Source organism: Pimephales promelas, chromosome 25, assembly GCF_988280905.1.
Source record: "Pimephales promelas chromosome 25, fPimPro1.hap1.1, whole genome shotgun sequence".
NCBI classification, from domain to species: Eukaryota; Metazoa; Chordata; class Actinopteri; order Cypriniformes; family Leuciscidae; genus Pimephales; species Pimephales promelas.
Window position 1 is genome coordinate 10,322,904 of NC_142793.1, and position 15,192 is coordinate 10,338,095.

At 36.7% G+C, this 15,192-nt stretch overlaps 1 protein-coding gene across 1 annotated transcript in view; it reads left to right on the plus strand.

Annotated features, from left to right (window-relative positions):
• The first annotated feature begins 8,262 nt into the window (after window positions 1-8,262).
• Window positions 8,263-15,192, plus strand: part of mob2a (MOB kinase activator 2a) — a 58,332-nt gene continuing 51,402 nt past the window's right edge. The window contains exon 1 of the mRNA XM_039663168.2: window positions 8,263-8,698. Within this exon, the coding sequence (XP_039519102.1) occupies window positions 8,682-8,698 (17 nt within the window). The 5' untranslated portion in view covers window positions 8,263-8,681. The remainder of the gene's footprint in view (window positions 8,699-15,192) is intronic.

The window sequence follows — 15,192 nt, forward strand, 5'->3', positions numbered from 1 at the left end:
TATAATAGAAAAGCCGCAGAGACTTATTCTAATACATTTTATAAACTTTTGGTGCCACAAAATGATGTATTAATGCACTTTATGACATTGCTGCAGTTAGTTAGTGTGGCCACAATGTTCCAGTGTCAATTAAAAACAAAATAAAGCGCCATAATATACAGTATATTTCCCACTGATCTGAAAATAACCACTACAACTCAATGGAAAATTGTAATACACTTGAATGAATTCGACTGAAAATGTTTAATCTAATCAATAAAATTGAGGCAACAGATTACAATCAACATTATTAATTAAACAAATTCTAACGAATTAGAATTGAGTAATAAATAACCAAATGAATTACTTAAAAGTTGACCATTTAAAATGAGTAGAATTTACACATTTCTTTTAAACAAAAATATCGAAAAAACAGACTGACGTCAAAGATGAATTTAATAACTTTTTTTATTATTGCCATCATTGAAGACACCTGATGATAACAAACAGAATCACCGAAGGCGAAAACTGTAATTTTTAAGTCACCATTATGGTGATCAGTGTGTGTTTTAGTTGGGCTCTTGACCCTTAAATCATTAACTTTAGATGTTGTTTGCCTGTTATACGTGCATTATAACAGCCAGATGAACAAATAGAAGGTGATCTGATGGTGTTGGTTCTGTTTTAACATAATCATTATTTAAGTAATTAATTTGGTTAATTTTTACTCAATTCTAATTTTTAATTAATAACATTGATTGTAATCTGTTGCCTCAATTTTATTGATTAGATTTAATATATTCAGTCATACTAATTTTTACAGTGCAGTCTGTTTTTCCGATATTTTTGTTTAAAAAATGTGTGAATTCTACTCATTTTAAGAGGTTAACTTTTAAGTAATTGATTTGGTTAATTATTACTCAATTCTAATTTGTTAAATTTAATTAATAATATTGATTGTAATCTGTTGCCTCAATTTTATTGATTAGATTTAACATATTCAGTCATGATTTGACTGCAGGCGAATATTTAGTGATACTTCAGTGCTAATGCTATAAGATACCCTGAGTTATGAGACCTAAGTTTAAACTGTATTAAAGTATGTTTTGCAAATTATTCAACTAACACTGTACGGTGTTTTTTACTCAAATCTCATATTTCTGTTCTGAGAACAAAAAAATGACAATCAATTATTAATCGTAATTAATTTTAATAATTGTTGTAAAATATTTTTTTTTCATTATAACACGATTTTCCCTCTAATTTACAATACAAATAAACATTAAAATTAAGATATCAAAGTAACATTATATTCACCATTTGTACATTTTCTCAATATGAACTCTGTAACCCAAGATATTATAATAATTTTTTTTTTAATTTTTCTCCTTTGAGTTAAATATAAGTTTATCAACAACTAAAAACCAACATTTTGAGAAATCAACAAAATCAGATTAGTATTTAAATTATATTTATTTTGCAAATAGATCACATGATTTCAAATAGAAAATGAATAAAAGATAAAATAGCTCATATATAGTTTTGTTTGACCTAAATGAAGTGGGTAATATTAAAGAGGCTAAGCACCTCCTTTCACAGAACATTTATTATTACACTGTAAAAAAAAGTATACGATCAATAAGGTATGACATCAATATACGAAGAGTTCAGATGCAAAAGCCTCTCAATGCCATTTGAAATTTTCTTCTTTAATGATGATTTTTGTCAAACTTGTATATTTAAGTTCAGTAATTTCACTTAAATAACAATTAATAGGTAATTATCATTGCCATTTAAGTGAAATCACTGAACTTAAATATACAAGCTTGATAAAAATGATCATTCTAGAAGAAAATTTCAAATGGCACTTAGAGGCTTTTGCATCTGAACTCTTCATACATTGATTTAACTTATCAAAATAAGTTAAGTAATTTGTTTTCAACACATTTTTGTGTCAGACTCAGTTTAATGTAATTTAAGTTGAAATAACTTAAACATCCAAGTTTATTGTACTTAAAAATTGAAGGCAACTTTTTTTTACAGTATATTATTTTTTTGTGCCATCCAAGCTGCATACTTACTACTCACATCAACTTTTCACCACATTTTTTAAACCTCCGTATGGTGCTGCCATCTATTGGTGGTTGGTGATATTGTTGTCATCAAGGAGGCCAAACAGGGGTCATGTATTATTCAATACACCTCCTTCCACATACATCATCTCTGCTCTCCTGAGATTTCAATGTTGCCAATGTAAGGAGACACCATATATAATTGTCAGGTGGGACAGCTGTGCACTTGAAACACAGGTAGGGCTAAGTCCTCAGGCGCCGAGCACATCACTCAGGGAAAGACAGGAGACGGCGTGTCTGGAATCAGGGATACATGTATTGATCTGTACAGTATTCGCACAAGGTAAAAGTCTGAAGTGAATCAACCTTGTGTGCTAAGATTTCATGTAAGACCTGGTCATAACCTTTAAGAGATTGCTCTGTCATCTTTTACTCACTCTCATGGCATTCCAAACCAAAAGAGATGTTCAAAAAGCTGCCTTTTGCCATATAATGAAAGGGAATGAGTGCTGGGGCCAACAAGCTCCAAAAAAAGCACTAATTTTAAGTCTTTGTTTGAGGAACAGGCTAAAATTTTATTCAGAATTTGTTGAAAATCTAGTCAGGAGACATAAAAAACCTATTTTGCTTAAAGGAGAACTCCGCCGCAAAATGAACCTTTAGTCTAAATTACACATCGGTACCTAGTCGACCATTCTCTGAGATTTGTTTTCATGATAATCTAATGTAAAGAGTTTTATCTCTAAAAACTGTTTAGTGTATGCGCAAGTATATGGGGCGTATATGGGGAAGTAAAAAGAAATCGCTAGAAACCGCTGTCAAAATGAAGCATTGACAACTTTGTAAGTGTACAGACCGTTTGATAAGAAGATACTTTATAAAGACAGTTCACTTCGTGTATACAGGCAGGAGCCATCTTGGGAAAACAGTCTCGACCAGTCGAACCACGAACGCCGTTCATTCAGTTCATAAGTTTGCTGAACTTCATGCACGTCGTTCATCATTCGACCTGTCGTGACTGTTTTCTAAGATGGCTGCTGCCTGTAAACATGACTTTATAAAATATCTTCTTATTAAACGATCTGTACTCTTACAAGATTCTCAATGCTTTATTTTGCATGTATGGACCCTCATTATGTTACTGTGTTAGTGTGGGGCTATTTTGAGCCTTGTTATAAACTAGCGATTTCTTTTTACTTAGTAAATGCCCCCATTACTAGCATTATACGGTTAGCATTAACTAAACAGTTTTTAGAGATAAAACGCTTAACATTTGATTATCATGAAAACAAATCTCAGAGAACGGTCGACTAGGTACCGATGTTTTATTAGACCAAAGGTTCATTTTGCGCCGGAGTTCATTGAATTTAACACAACTTTAGGTGGCATGTTTGAAGGTATATACGTTTACAAGACAACTATATGCTCAAAATGGGGATGTTTTCCTCGTACTAATCTCAGGGATCTCTCATCCCAAGAAGTCATATAACTGACGTCTTGGGACGTCTTGGGACGTCTTTTGACCATACGTCAACATCCGCCTTTTTAGGGTACCCTTAAACATCGGTTACATGACGATCCCGGGCCGTCATGCAACTGACGCTTTACCTTTAACGTCAGTAAGGTGACGGGGTAGGTTTAGGGGTAGGTTTAGGTCTGGGGTAGGGTTAGGATCCGATAACGTCATCTAACCGACGTTTAAGGGTACCCTAAAAAGGCGGATGTTGACGTATGGTCAAAAGATGTCGCAAGACGTCAGTTATATGACGCCTTGGGATGAGACTGCGCTGCTCGTACAGACATTGTCCTTCATTTTCAAAATGATCCCCAGTCACACGGATCCACAAAAATGACTGAAAACCTGTATTTTACTGCCAGGCCATTAGATGGCGATGACACACTGTTGACAACACGTAATACGCATGTGCATGACGTCATTGTCTTCAAAGATCCTTGGTTTTTGTTTACACAGAGACCAATTTTAAAAATGTATACTTTAAAACCTATTTTTAAAAGTTTTCATCTTAGGTCCCCAAAACGCCTTTGTCGTATAAACGAACAGCCAAAACACACAAAAAGTATTACGCTTTTAGTTGAAAACGGTGTGGTTAAAATAGCTCCTGAGTATAAACTGACGAACCAAAACATTACGACCAGTCACAGTTGAAGCGAATATCATTGATCCTCTCCTAACAAGGCCACACGTTAAAGGGTTAGTTCACCCAAAAATGAAAATTCTGTCAGTATTTACTCACCCTCATGTTGTTCCAACCCCGTAAGACCTTCGTTCATCTTCGGAACACAAATTAAGATATTTAAGATATTAAGATCGCTCCTGCATACAGTCCATAGGCTTCTTGAGGGACTGGCTCTTGCTGTCCTCGAAAAGTCATTAAAGACATCGTTAAAATAGTCCAAGTGACTACAGGGGCTCAATCTTAACTTTATCAAACGACGAGAACACTTTTGTGCGCAAAAAAACAACAAAAATAACGACTTTATTTCAACTATTCGTTTATTTCTCCCTCTGCGCGAGTCAGGTTACTAGTTTAATAGCGTAAGCTTCTGTTATTGTACGTCACACGCATCTCACACACATGACCAGCGTCGGCCAATAGTGAGCCTACGTGTGACGTAGATCTACGCTATCACACTACGTTAACTGACTAGAGGCGCATAGAGAAGGAAGTGAATAGTTGAAATAAAGTCGTTATTTTTGTTGTTTTTTTGCGCACAAAAGTGTTCTTGTCGTTTGATAAGCTTAAGATTGAGCCCCTGTAGTCACTTGGACTATTTTAACGATGTCTTTAATGACTTTTCGGGGACAGCAAGAGCCAGTCCCTCAAGAAGCCTATGGACTGTATGCAGGAGCGATCTTAATATCTTTAATATCTTAATTTGTGTTCCGAAGATGAACGAAGGTCTTACGGGGTTGAAACAACATGAGGGTGAGTAAATACTGACAGAATTTTCATTTTTGGGTGAACTAACCCTTTAAGGTCTGGTTGGATTAGATGGTAGGCAAACAGTCAATTCTCGTAACCAACGTGTTGGATGCTGGAGAAATAGGCAGGAATAAAAATCAGAGCGCCGTTGAAAAGGGCCATTATTATGGCAAGGTGACGGGTTCAGAGTATCTCTGAAACGGTGAGGCTTGTGGGATGATCCCGGTCAGCAGTGGTGAGAATTGACCAACAGTGATATGAGGAGGGAAAAACCAAAAACCAAGGCTCATCAATGCACAAGGAAATGAAGGCTATTCCATCTGACCAAAGCCAACAGGACTACTGTGGCACAAGGCAGACGAAATTTGAATGATGGTTATGAGATGAATGTGTCACAACACTGCTGCGTATGGGGCTGTGTCCCCTGTCCACTGTCGAAAAGCATTAACAATGGACAAGCGAGCGTAAGAACTGGTCCTTGGAAGAAGTGGAAGAAGGTCACCTGATCCGTTGAGTCCTGCTTTCAATTACATCACATGGGCAGATGTGTACATGTGCGTTGTTTATCTGGAGACGTGATGGTGCCAGGATTCACTGTGGGATGACAAGCCAGTGGAGGGAGTTTGGCAATGTTCTGCTGGGAAACCCTTGGTTCTGGCCATTCATGTGGATGTCAATTTGACTCGTGCCCAACGTCCTAAACATTGTTGCAGATCAGGTCCACCCCTTCTTGACAATAGTGTTCGCTGGTGGAAGTGGTTTCTTACGCACTGCACTGCACACATTGTTCAGGAATGGTTTGAGGAACATGATGAACAGTTCAAGGTGTTGCCCTGGCCTCCAAATTCCCCAGATATGAATCAAATTGAGCATTTGTGAGATGTGCTGGCCCAACAAGTTCCTACAGGACTTGAAGGATCTGCTGCTATTGTCTTGGTGCCAGAAACCACAGGACACCTTCAGGGATCTTGTAGACATACCTCGGCGGGTTGGTGCCGTTTTGGCAGCACGCTGAGAACCGTCAGGATATAAGACTGGTGTCATAAAGTTTTGGCTCATCAGTGTAGGTTCGTTACGCTCAGTAAATTATGTAAAGAAATGTTGACAGAATTAAACATTTTTGGTGAATGTATTCTTTTAAAGCAACACCATGGAACTTTTTCTCTTCGGTCGCCCCTACTGGTCGGAAACGAAATTGTCTATTACCGCTGTCGTAAATAGTTTATCCTACCGTCGCACGCACGCTCATTGTTTATCCAGCACCAGCTTTAGAATGAACGATGTCCACAGACAAGGTATGAGTATGTTACATGATTTCATGATAGGATGATGTATTGCGACATCAGAAACGAAGAAAAACGAAATAATGACGAAATAATTTCGGTCGGCTTACTACTCGAACTCCGGAGTTTCGTAGTGCCAGTAAAAGAGATACAGACCCCGTCAGGCTATGGCAGAAGTGCCTTTCACCCTATTATGACTTTATGAACCACTGATAAGATTTTGGAAACATTATTTTAAGGTAAAAAATTTTTTACATAGTGTTACATAGAGCTTCTGTTTTCAGAGCTCCGCAGCAATTCAGCAGATTGTTACATTGCGCTGTCATATGTGAATTCGTGTGACGTGAATTCATACGTGAATTTGGGCAGTGGATAAGAAACATAGCTTTGGTGTGAGAGACCCACTGCAGTGCCTTGGAATGCACAGCTTTGTATGATGTGTTGACGTAATTTCCACTTAAACAGGAAGCTGAGGGTGGACATATTGAATGGCTCCTCCCCCTTTTCAAACAGCCAATAGCATTTAGTTTACCTCACTGACTGCTCAATTTAGTTTAGCTCACTGACACTCAGTTGTACTTGACAGCACCAAGTGAATTTGAGAGATGATGATGTATCGGATTCAATAGTAGGATAAGAATAAATTCTAGCCATTTCATTCCTAAACAACGTACAGTTGGAAATTGTAATAAAATCTCGAACATTTGAGCAACCGAACACACATAAACCCATATTTCTCTATAACGTTTCAATGGTTGCTTTGGCCAGGTGGTATTTATAGCATAGGGGGCGGAGCTTTAGATTCTAGAGAGCATTTGATTGGACAGAAGATGTGATGAGAATCTGAAGTCTGTGGTGATGTCATAAAAATCTGTGATCCAAAGTTTAAGTTTAATAAGCCGTTCGAACTCGTTCATCAAAATGAACAAATCTTTTTCCGAGTCAATTCATTTGTTGAATGAACCAAATGACTCGGAAAAAGATTTGTTGATTTTGATGAACGAGTTTGAACAGGAGAGTCACAAACGTGCGTTACAGAACAGAGCAAGGCAAGCATTTGAGCTTATAAAACTTAAACTTGGCTATTTTTTTTTTTTAAATGAGCGATCGTTTCGCTTGATAAGACCCTTATTCATCGTCTGGAATCGTTTAAAGCCCTTTTGCAGTTTGTACTGAAAGTGTCTTTAGGAACTTGAACCGTCTGGTTCCCACTGAAGTCCATTATATGGAGAAAAATCCTGGAATGTTTTCATCAAAAACCTTAATTTGTTTTCAACTGAAGAAAGAATGACATGGACATCTTGGATGACATGGGGGTGAGTAAATTATCAACAAAAGTTTTTTTTTCAAATGTGAACTAAAGCTAATATATTCATACTAAAAGCTAAAAAACTTTAATTTAGATTTTAGGGGGCATTGAATTACTAAGTGAATGCATCCATTCATTTTGTATTGATAATAATTAATAAAAAGAAAATCCAATTTATTTATTATATGATTAAAAAATCTATTTATTTAAGAATGTCAGGGGTACCTCAGACAGGGTTAGAAAGATGCTACAGTTTACCAATAAAAAGCACTTGGTTGACTTGAGAGATTGTTTATTTGATATGAGTTTCAACAATTTTGAGTGAAATTCAAAATAAAATGTGTATTATAAGGCTCTTATCAAAATATTTAAAGAAAACATCGTTATCTCGGTTAAAACAGACTTAAAGAGCAATCATTCATTTCTGAAACTTAGGCGTAGGCTAATTCAAAAGACGACATATAAACGGTGTTGTGACAATAACGGTGAATCGTTTCAATAATAGGCTAATACTAATATTAACACTAATAATAGGCTACTATAATGATATTATGATATATAATGGTATTATAATAAAGAGATAATAATAATATAATTTGGAGAAAGAGACATAGCCTATAAATGAGTCTCCAGGTTTATTTCTGTGCAGCTGATCGGTCGATGTCAGGCACCACGGAAGCGACTGTGGGGGGGGAATCAGAGGCTGTGGCTCAAAACCAGTAAGCTGCCCAACTAGACAATGTTTTTGGACATTTAGCGCGTGGCGTGCTTCAGTGCAAATAGTCATCTCGCTCGCTGGATTTTGAGACACAGCCGTGTTTACTTCCGGATTCCTGAAATCAAGCAGCAGCGGGACTGAAGCATTGCAATCTCAGTGTCCTGAACAGACAACATGGCACGGACCACCGGCACCCTCAACGCCAACTGAACACCAGAGTACCAAACCTGGAGAGACATCATTCAAAGTCAGTGAGGAGCGGCTCTATGTCCAAAACTGTTCGGCATAGATCAAAAATCTTGCCCTAGGCTGGATATAATTTGAGACAGCCGGTGAAAGTCAAATCAAAGCTCGAGTGGATCAGCTGCCAGCAGAATGGACTGGTTGATGGGGTGAGTTCAATATATTGGTCCCTTATAAATAATCGTGTTGTGGCATAAATGTAGGCTATCTGTCTTCACATTTGAAAAGTTTTATGCCATATCACAAATTTAAGTTACATTTGCTTTTGTGAATGCTCTGAACTTTGAAGTTTAGTGGAATATAAACTGAGTTTATTGAACTCAATGGCTCTGTCGTTCGTCTAGCGTTTGGGGTCCAGATTCAGAACATTGTCTGACATTAAAATTGTCTGTAGCCTAACTTTAAACTGAGCATTGCATTTTGTTCTACGTATGTGGTTTCCTTCATGACATCCTGCCACATAAGAAGCTACACCCTGACCTGTTGAGTTATTTTAGGTTAAGAAGGGAAGACTTACAAATGTGTCACTGATGTAGATCCATTAAAACCTTTACTTTACCAAAAGACTTCCTCGGGTATTTGCAAATAGTTGGATGGATAGCTAAAACTAGTTTTACATGAACTTGACTGAATGAGCTGCCATGTAAAAAAATGTATTAGTCACTTAACATCTTTACCTTTTGGTTTGACAAAACATGTGTATGGTTGGTTCCCCCCCCAAAAATAAAATCCTGTAATTTTACTCGCCTCATGTTGTTTCAAACCTGTATGACTTTCTTTCTTTTGTGGAACATAAAATAAGACATTGAAATATGTCTCGAGAGTTTTTGTCCGTATAATAAACGCCAATGCTGTTTTGGATCCCATTGACTTTCATTGTGGTTATGGTTTGCATAACAGCAGAGACACAGGGTGCTGTTAGTTTTAAACTGTCGACTGACATGGTTCAAGCTTATATTTGGTTGTTTATCAACTGCAGGTTCAGATCTGCTCTGGGCCTCACTATTTTTATTTCGTCAGATTTTCCATTTGTGATGGCTCTTATTTTTATACAGCTGACATTACCTATTTGCAAAGGAATTAGCATCCTTACATGAGCAGGTTGATGTTCTTGTAGTTAAACCCATGAAGGGATATTATTTGTAGATATATTTGTATTTGATGATTTATTTTGCTGCTTAATTGACTGATGAATGATGTCCAGAGATTTATGTGCATTGTATGGCTAGTGTCATTTATCTCATTAGGCAAAATTCAATTACATTTTTTTGTCTTTAAGATTTTAGTTCAATGTGTCTTTTTAAAAATTTATATTTGCACCTTTTTTTTTTCCATTTTTAGCAAAAACACCAATATGTAACACAAATTCAGGCTGAACTTTTTTTTATTAGTTCTATAGCATTTTTTTTTTATTTGATAATATATAATGTTTTGAATCACGTGAACTCCCATCTGCACTCCGATTGGTTTTCGCTGCATTACGCATAACTCTCATTTGCATAATGTTGAACTCATGTTTGATCAAATCGGCAACTCTCAATAAAAATCATTCTATTACCGGAGACTTTTATGACTGTGCAGACTTCCCATGCGCAAAAGTAAATGCTATATATTGTGTATATGTTTTGTTTTTGATAAATAAACGCATGCAAGAGGAAGCGTGTGATTTTGAGAACATCTCTGTCTAACAGTGAGAGGTGACAGGTGGCTTCAACCCATGCTTATAGACAGAAAAGGTCATTCATTGTCAGGCATTCCTATGGCTTTATGTCATCATACAGCTGGTTTAACAGGTCTAAAGACAGTGACCATACATTCACATTCTTGTGTCATTACATAAGCACCCTCTCTTGACCTGCTGCTGCTGTTTTTGCCTGTTCTGAACACATAAAGCATCACGCTATGCAGGCTCATATGCCAAATCCTTTCTTGTTTTGTTGTCTTGCATAAGTGACATTATGGCTTCTGCCCTGCGATTCACCCAGTATTCACGCAGAATGATGGCTTTAATTGTTTTTATTCGAACTTGCAAGTGAATTTATCAATAAAGACATGAGCGGCAAGCATTTGTAAAAACACGTCTCAATTTTCATGTTATGAAGGTAAAAAAAAATATTGCCCCTGCCTCTGCAGCCTTGGTTACGTTAGCATTAAACTAAAGTATCTTTTATAGGACTTTTATTTTTATTGGCAAATATTTGTTTATTTATTCTAGGTTGGGGGGGGGGGGTGCTCAGAATCAATATTAATTATTATATACAGGGGTTGGACAATGAAACTGAAACACTGGCCAATGTTGGAGGTTTCACATCTATATGCCTGGCGGCCAATCTTCAGAGTGAAGCACGGGTGGATCAGTGATGGTTTGAGCTCCAATATCATGACAATCCTGATTGTATTTGATGGACAAGACACTGCCGAGGACTACCAAACCCTTCTTGAGGATCATGAGCACCTGATGCTCAAACCGTGAATCAGCATGATCATGCACCAATACACACAGCAAGACTTGTGACAGAAGGGTTTGATGAAGATGAAAGTGACGTTGAACATCTCCCATGGTCTGCACAGTCACCAGATCTGAATATTATTGAGGTGTTTTGGAGGAGCGAGTCCATCAGTCCATTATAGTGACCTGGACACTGTTCTGGAAGAGGAACGGCTCATAATCCCTCTGGTCACTGTGAAGGACTTCTATCTGTCAATTGGTGCTGTATTTGGATGCAAAATGAGGCCCTCACCATTCTAACAAATTATTGTGTTGTAAAACCAGGTGTTTCAGTTTCATTGTCCAACCCCTGTATAGCTAACTAATGAACTGTGAACATTTGATAACTTTCCTGAGGTAAATATGCAACGTTAAGTAACGCATTGTTCACACTTTTTCTTTCCGCAGTTGAAACACTGATTGAGCGATTACATGAGATGTCACATGATAGATTTTGGGACGTTTTACTGTATCTTTAAACATACCTTATGATGTCAATGGATGTGTTTTCGGGCTACAGCTATAAGCTAGAGTGTCAAAACGCCATTTATTGTTTGAATTTCATTATAAAATCAACATCATTTTAAAGCTGAGACTTTGTTTCTTATCAGAAGTAATCAAAACACATAACACAGTCTCATCCCAAAAAGTCATATAACTGACGTTTTGGGACGTATTTTGACCATACGTCAACATCCGCCTTTTTAGGGCCCCCTTAAACGTCGGTAGATGGCGATCCCGGGCCGTCATACAACTGACGCTTTACCTTTAACGTCAGTTAGGTGACAGGTTAGGTTTAGGTATGGGGTACAGTTAGGATCTCATAACCTCATCTACCGACGTTTAAGGGGGCCCTAAAAAGGCGAATATTGACGTATGGTCAAAAGACGTCCCAAAACGTCAGTTATATGACGTCTTGGGTTGAGACCGGGTTGAAACACAAAGCTCTTTATGATTATTGGATGGGAGGCGCTTCAAATACTGTTTGGTGTTGGGGAAAAAAACCCTGGCTTGAACTACGAGGTCAGGGTCAAACTGAGCTTGCTTTAACCTCACCATTTTTTAAACTGTGAATGCGTTATTATTGCATTAACTTTTCTGCACCTCTTTTATTGACAGGATTTAATCGGCCCTGATCATTGGCTGTTTTTAAAATAATTGCTTTTATTGATAATTCCGATTATTGGCCGATACATCGGTGCATCCCTACTTTAAAACGCTAATAATGCAATACCTTTAGATAATCTCAAAATTAATATTTATTCTTCCAATTCCAATTCTCATATGGCTTTTAAACAAATGAATAGGTAACATTTTAATTGAAGGTGACGTAGTTACACGTTACATGTACTTACTGTAATAATAACAGTAAATGATGGATTCAAGTAACTAACCCTAAATCAAACCCTATAGTTGATATTACTTATCTGAGGAAGTACAATGTAACTACAATGTAACTGTCTTTATTTAGACAAAATAGTAGAATTATGGGTTATCGGCCATAACATGTCAGTAATGATCAGCTTATCGGTATCTGGCAGAATTTCAATATCACTGTATTATTCTCCGTCGATCTGATTTTGATGGTCTTTAATGTGGTCTGAAGAAGTTCAGGTTCTGTCGGGGACTGTTAGCGTCCCTGGTTTACATGATAGTTTGAGACTCTGAAGTTATTGATGTGAAAGAAGGCACTTGACACACACGGAAAGGAGCATACAGCTTTTATTTGAGTGGAGATTTCCACTATGTAGAAATAATAGCGATTACAGAAAGGCCGGAGGGAAGGAAGCGTCTCCGCTGGGTGGAGGGAGCCATTGTTTGCAGAACGGTGCTTTATGGGAACTGTGTCAGATTTTACAATAGCATGACGTTTATTATTGCCAGGTCAAGATTTTATGACTGGTCAACTTGAGTTATTTAGTTTGCTACAGTGTTTAAATATTCAACATCATTATTTAAACATGTACTTGACCGATTCTACAAATGTAAGTGCTTAACATGGAATAAAAGGAAATCAACTGATTAGTTTGACAAAAGAAATCTTTATTATTTGCGGTCTTGCGAACTGTTTTTGGTGTTTGGTGAAATATGGCAGTGTGTTTTTCCTACTAAAAGGTCCTGGTCTGTCCTTGGAGTTTGTACTTGTTTTCCTTGGCATACTTGCTTGTTTACTTTCAATTTCTATTCTTAGTGCAGAACTAACATTGCCAGTACATTTCAAAACACGTCCCAAATTTGAGTAATATTAAGCTCGATATTGTATTTAAAAATAGTGAAAAATTATATATATATATATATACAATAACTGTTGTCCACCAAATACAAGTCGGTTACACTTTATTTCGATGGTCCACTTTAGAAATTCGGACACTCTTGTGATAACTGATGATAACCTTCAGTGATTGTGTTAAACACTTTTATCTGAAGTTAGTTTCTAACTATGAGCTCATAGATTTCACATTGTCTTTATTAGCACTGTAAAGCAAACATCACCACACAAAATGTCAAAAGTGTCTTGAGAGATATACTCACCTAAAGGATTATTAGGAACACCATACTAATACTGTGTTTGAGTCTGGTTCAGCAAAATGAACGAATCTTTTTTTCGAGTCATTTCATTCATTTCGGTCATTTCATCATTATATAATTAAAATGGCATGTTAAATATCCCAAAACATCTAGTACTTACGAAAATCTTGATTATATTTGTAAAAATAATAAAAATAACACAAATAACTATAGGTATAAAAGCCAAATTTTACGCAACTGAAATAACTGGATTAATTGATTAGTTGCTGGGTCTCAGGTTCAGGCTAGTGCAGTCTGACCCTGTTGGTTCACCTCACCTCCTGATCCGAGACGTTCTTGCAACTTCATATTTATCAGGTTTGTTCTCCTCCTCTCATGTCTCGAGACGTTAGCTGTTGACTCATCAGTGTCCAACTATGATCTGTGCTGTCTGCTGGGCCGTGCCGTGCCGTGCCATACAGCAGAGTAATAATTAGTTCATCTCTCGAGTCTCGAGTTCGGGTTCGGCCGGGTCCGAGTCTTTCGTTCTTCCTGTCAGTCCCATAGAGTCTATGTTATTGGTCAATCAGTCTTTAAACCAAAAACAATTCATAGCCTGTAGTATTACTTTTATAGTCCTTTTTTTGAAGTGCTAATATTGTTTTTATTCTGATATAGTTGCCTGAAAAGGGATTTAATGCCTTTTAATGTGCATATTAGCAAAGGTTAAAAAGAGTTTTAAAGGAAGTTGGAGAGGTCAATGAACTCGGAGCACTAAATCATTCCTCATACTGTACTAGGCCTAAGTGTGCTTGGTCTCGCTGCTGGGCCTGTATTATAATAATGCATGTGCGCCCTCTTTAGGCTGTATACTGTTATTATTTCATCCTCATTCATGTCTGTAAACACTGCCTGAACAATGACCTCTCAAGGGTCACGGGACAGCTGGTAGATTAAATGCGCATTATTGAACGACATATTGTCTCTTTTTTGTGTACGGATGAGATGTCATGTTATGTTTTATACGGACAGGAAGCTATGCATAAGGATTTTATGTGTAATGTGTTCATGGACCTTTTTTATCAACATCAATTTTTGATATCTTTTAAACGTGTTTTGACTTCAACTTAATTTAAATGACTTTTGTTGAACTTTTGTTAGTTGCAATTTTCCATGTACCCTACCATTCAAAAGTTAGGGGTCGGTAAAGGATTTGTTAATGTTTTTTGTGATTTATGTAAGGAAAAATACAGAAAAAAAACTGTAATTTAAAAGGAACTATTTTCTATTTAAATTTCAGCATCATTACTCCAGTCTTCAGTGTCACATCCTTCAGAAATCTTTCATTTCTGATTATTATCAATGTTCATAACTGTTGCGCTACTTCATATTTTGAAAGTGGACATTTTTTTTTTCAGGATTCTTTGATGAATAGAAAGTCAAAAGAACAGCATTACCTATAATTAGGTAATATCAATCATTTGTAACATAAATGTATTTACTGTCCATTTTTATCAATTTAATGCATTCTTGATGAGTAAAAGCATTCATTCTTAAAAACAACAACAACAACAACTTTGAAACGGTAGTGTAGTTTCAATTAAAATGAGATTATAAAAGTTGTATGTTTAATAGTTATTAAAAAGG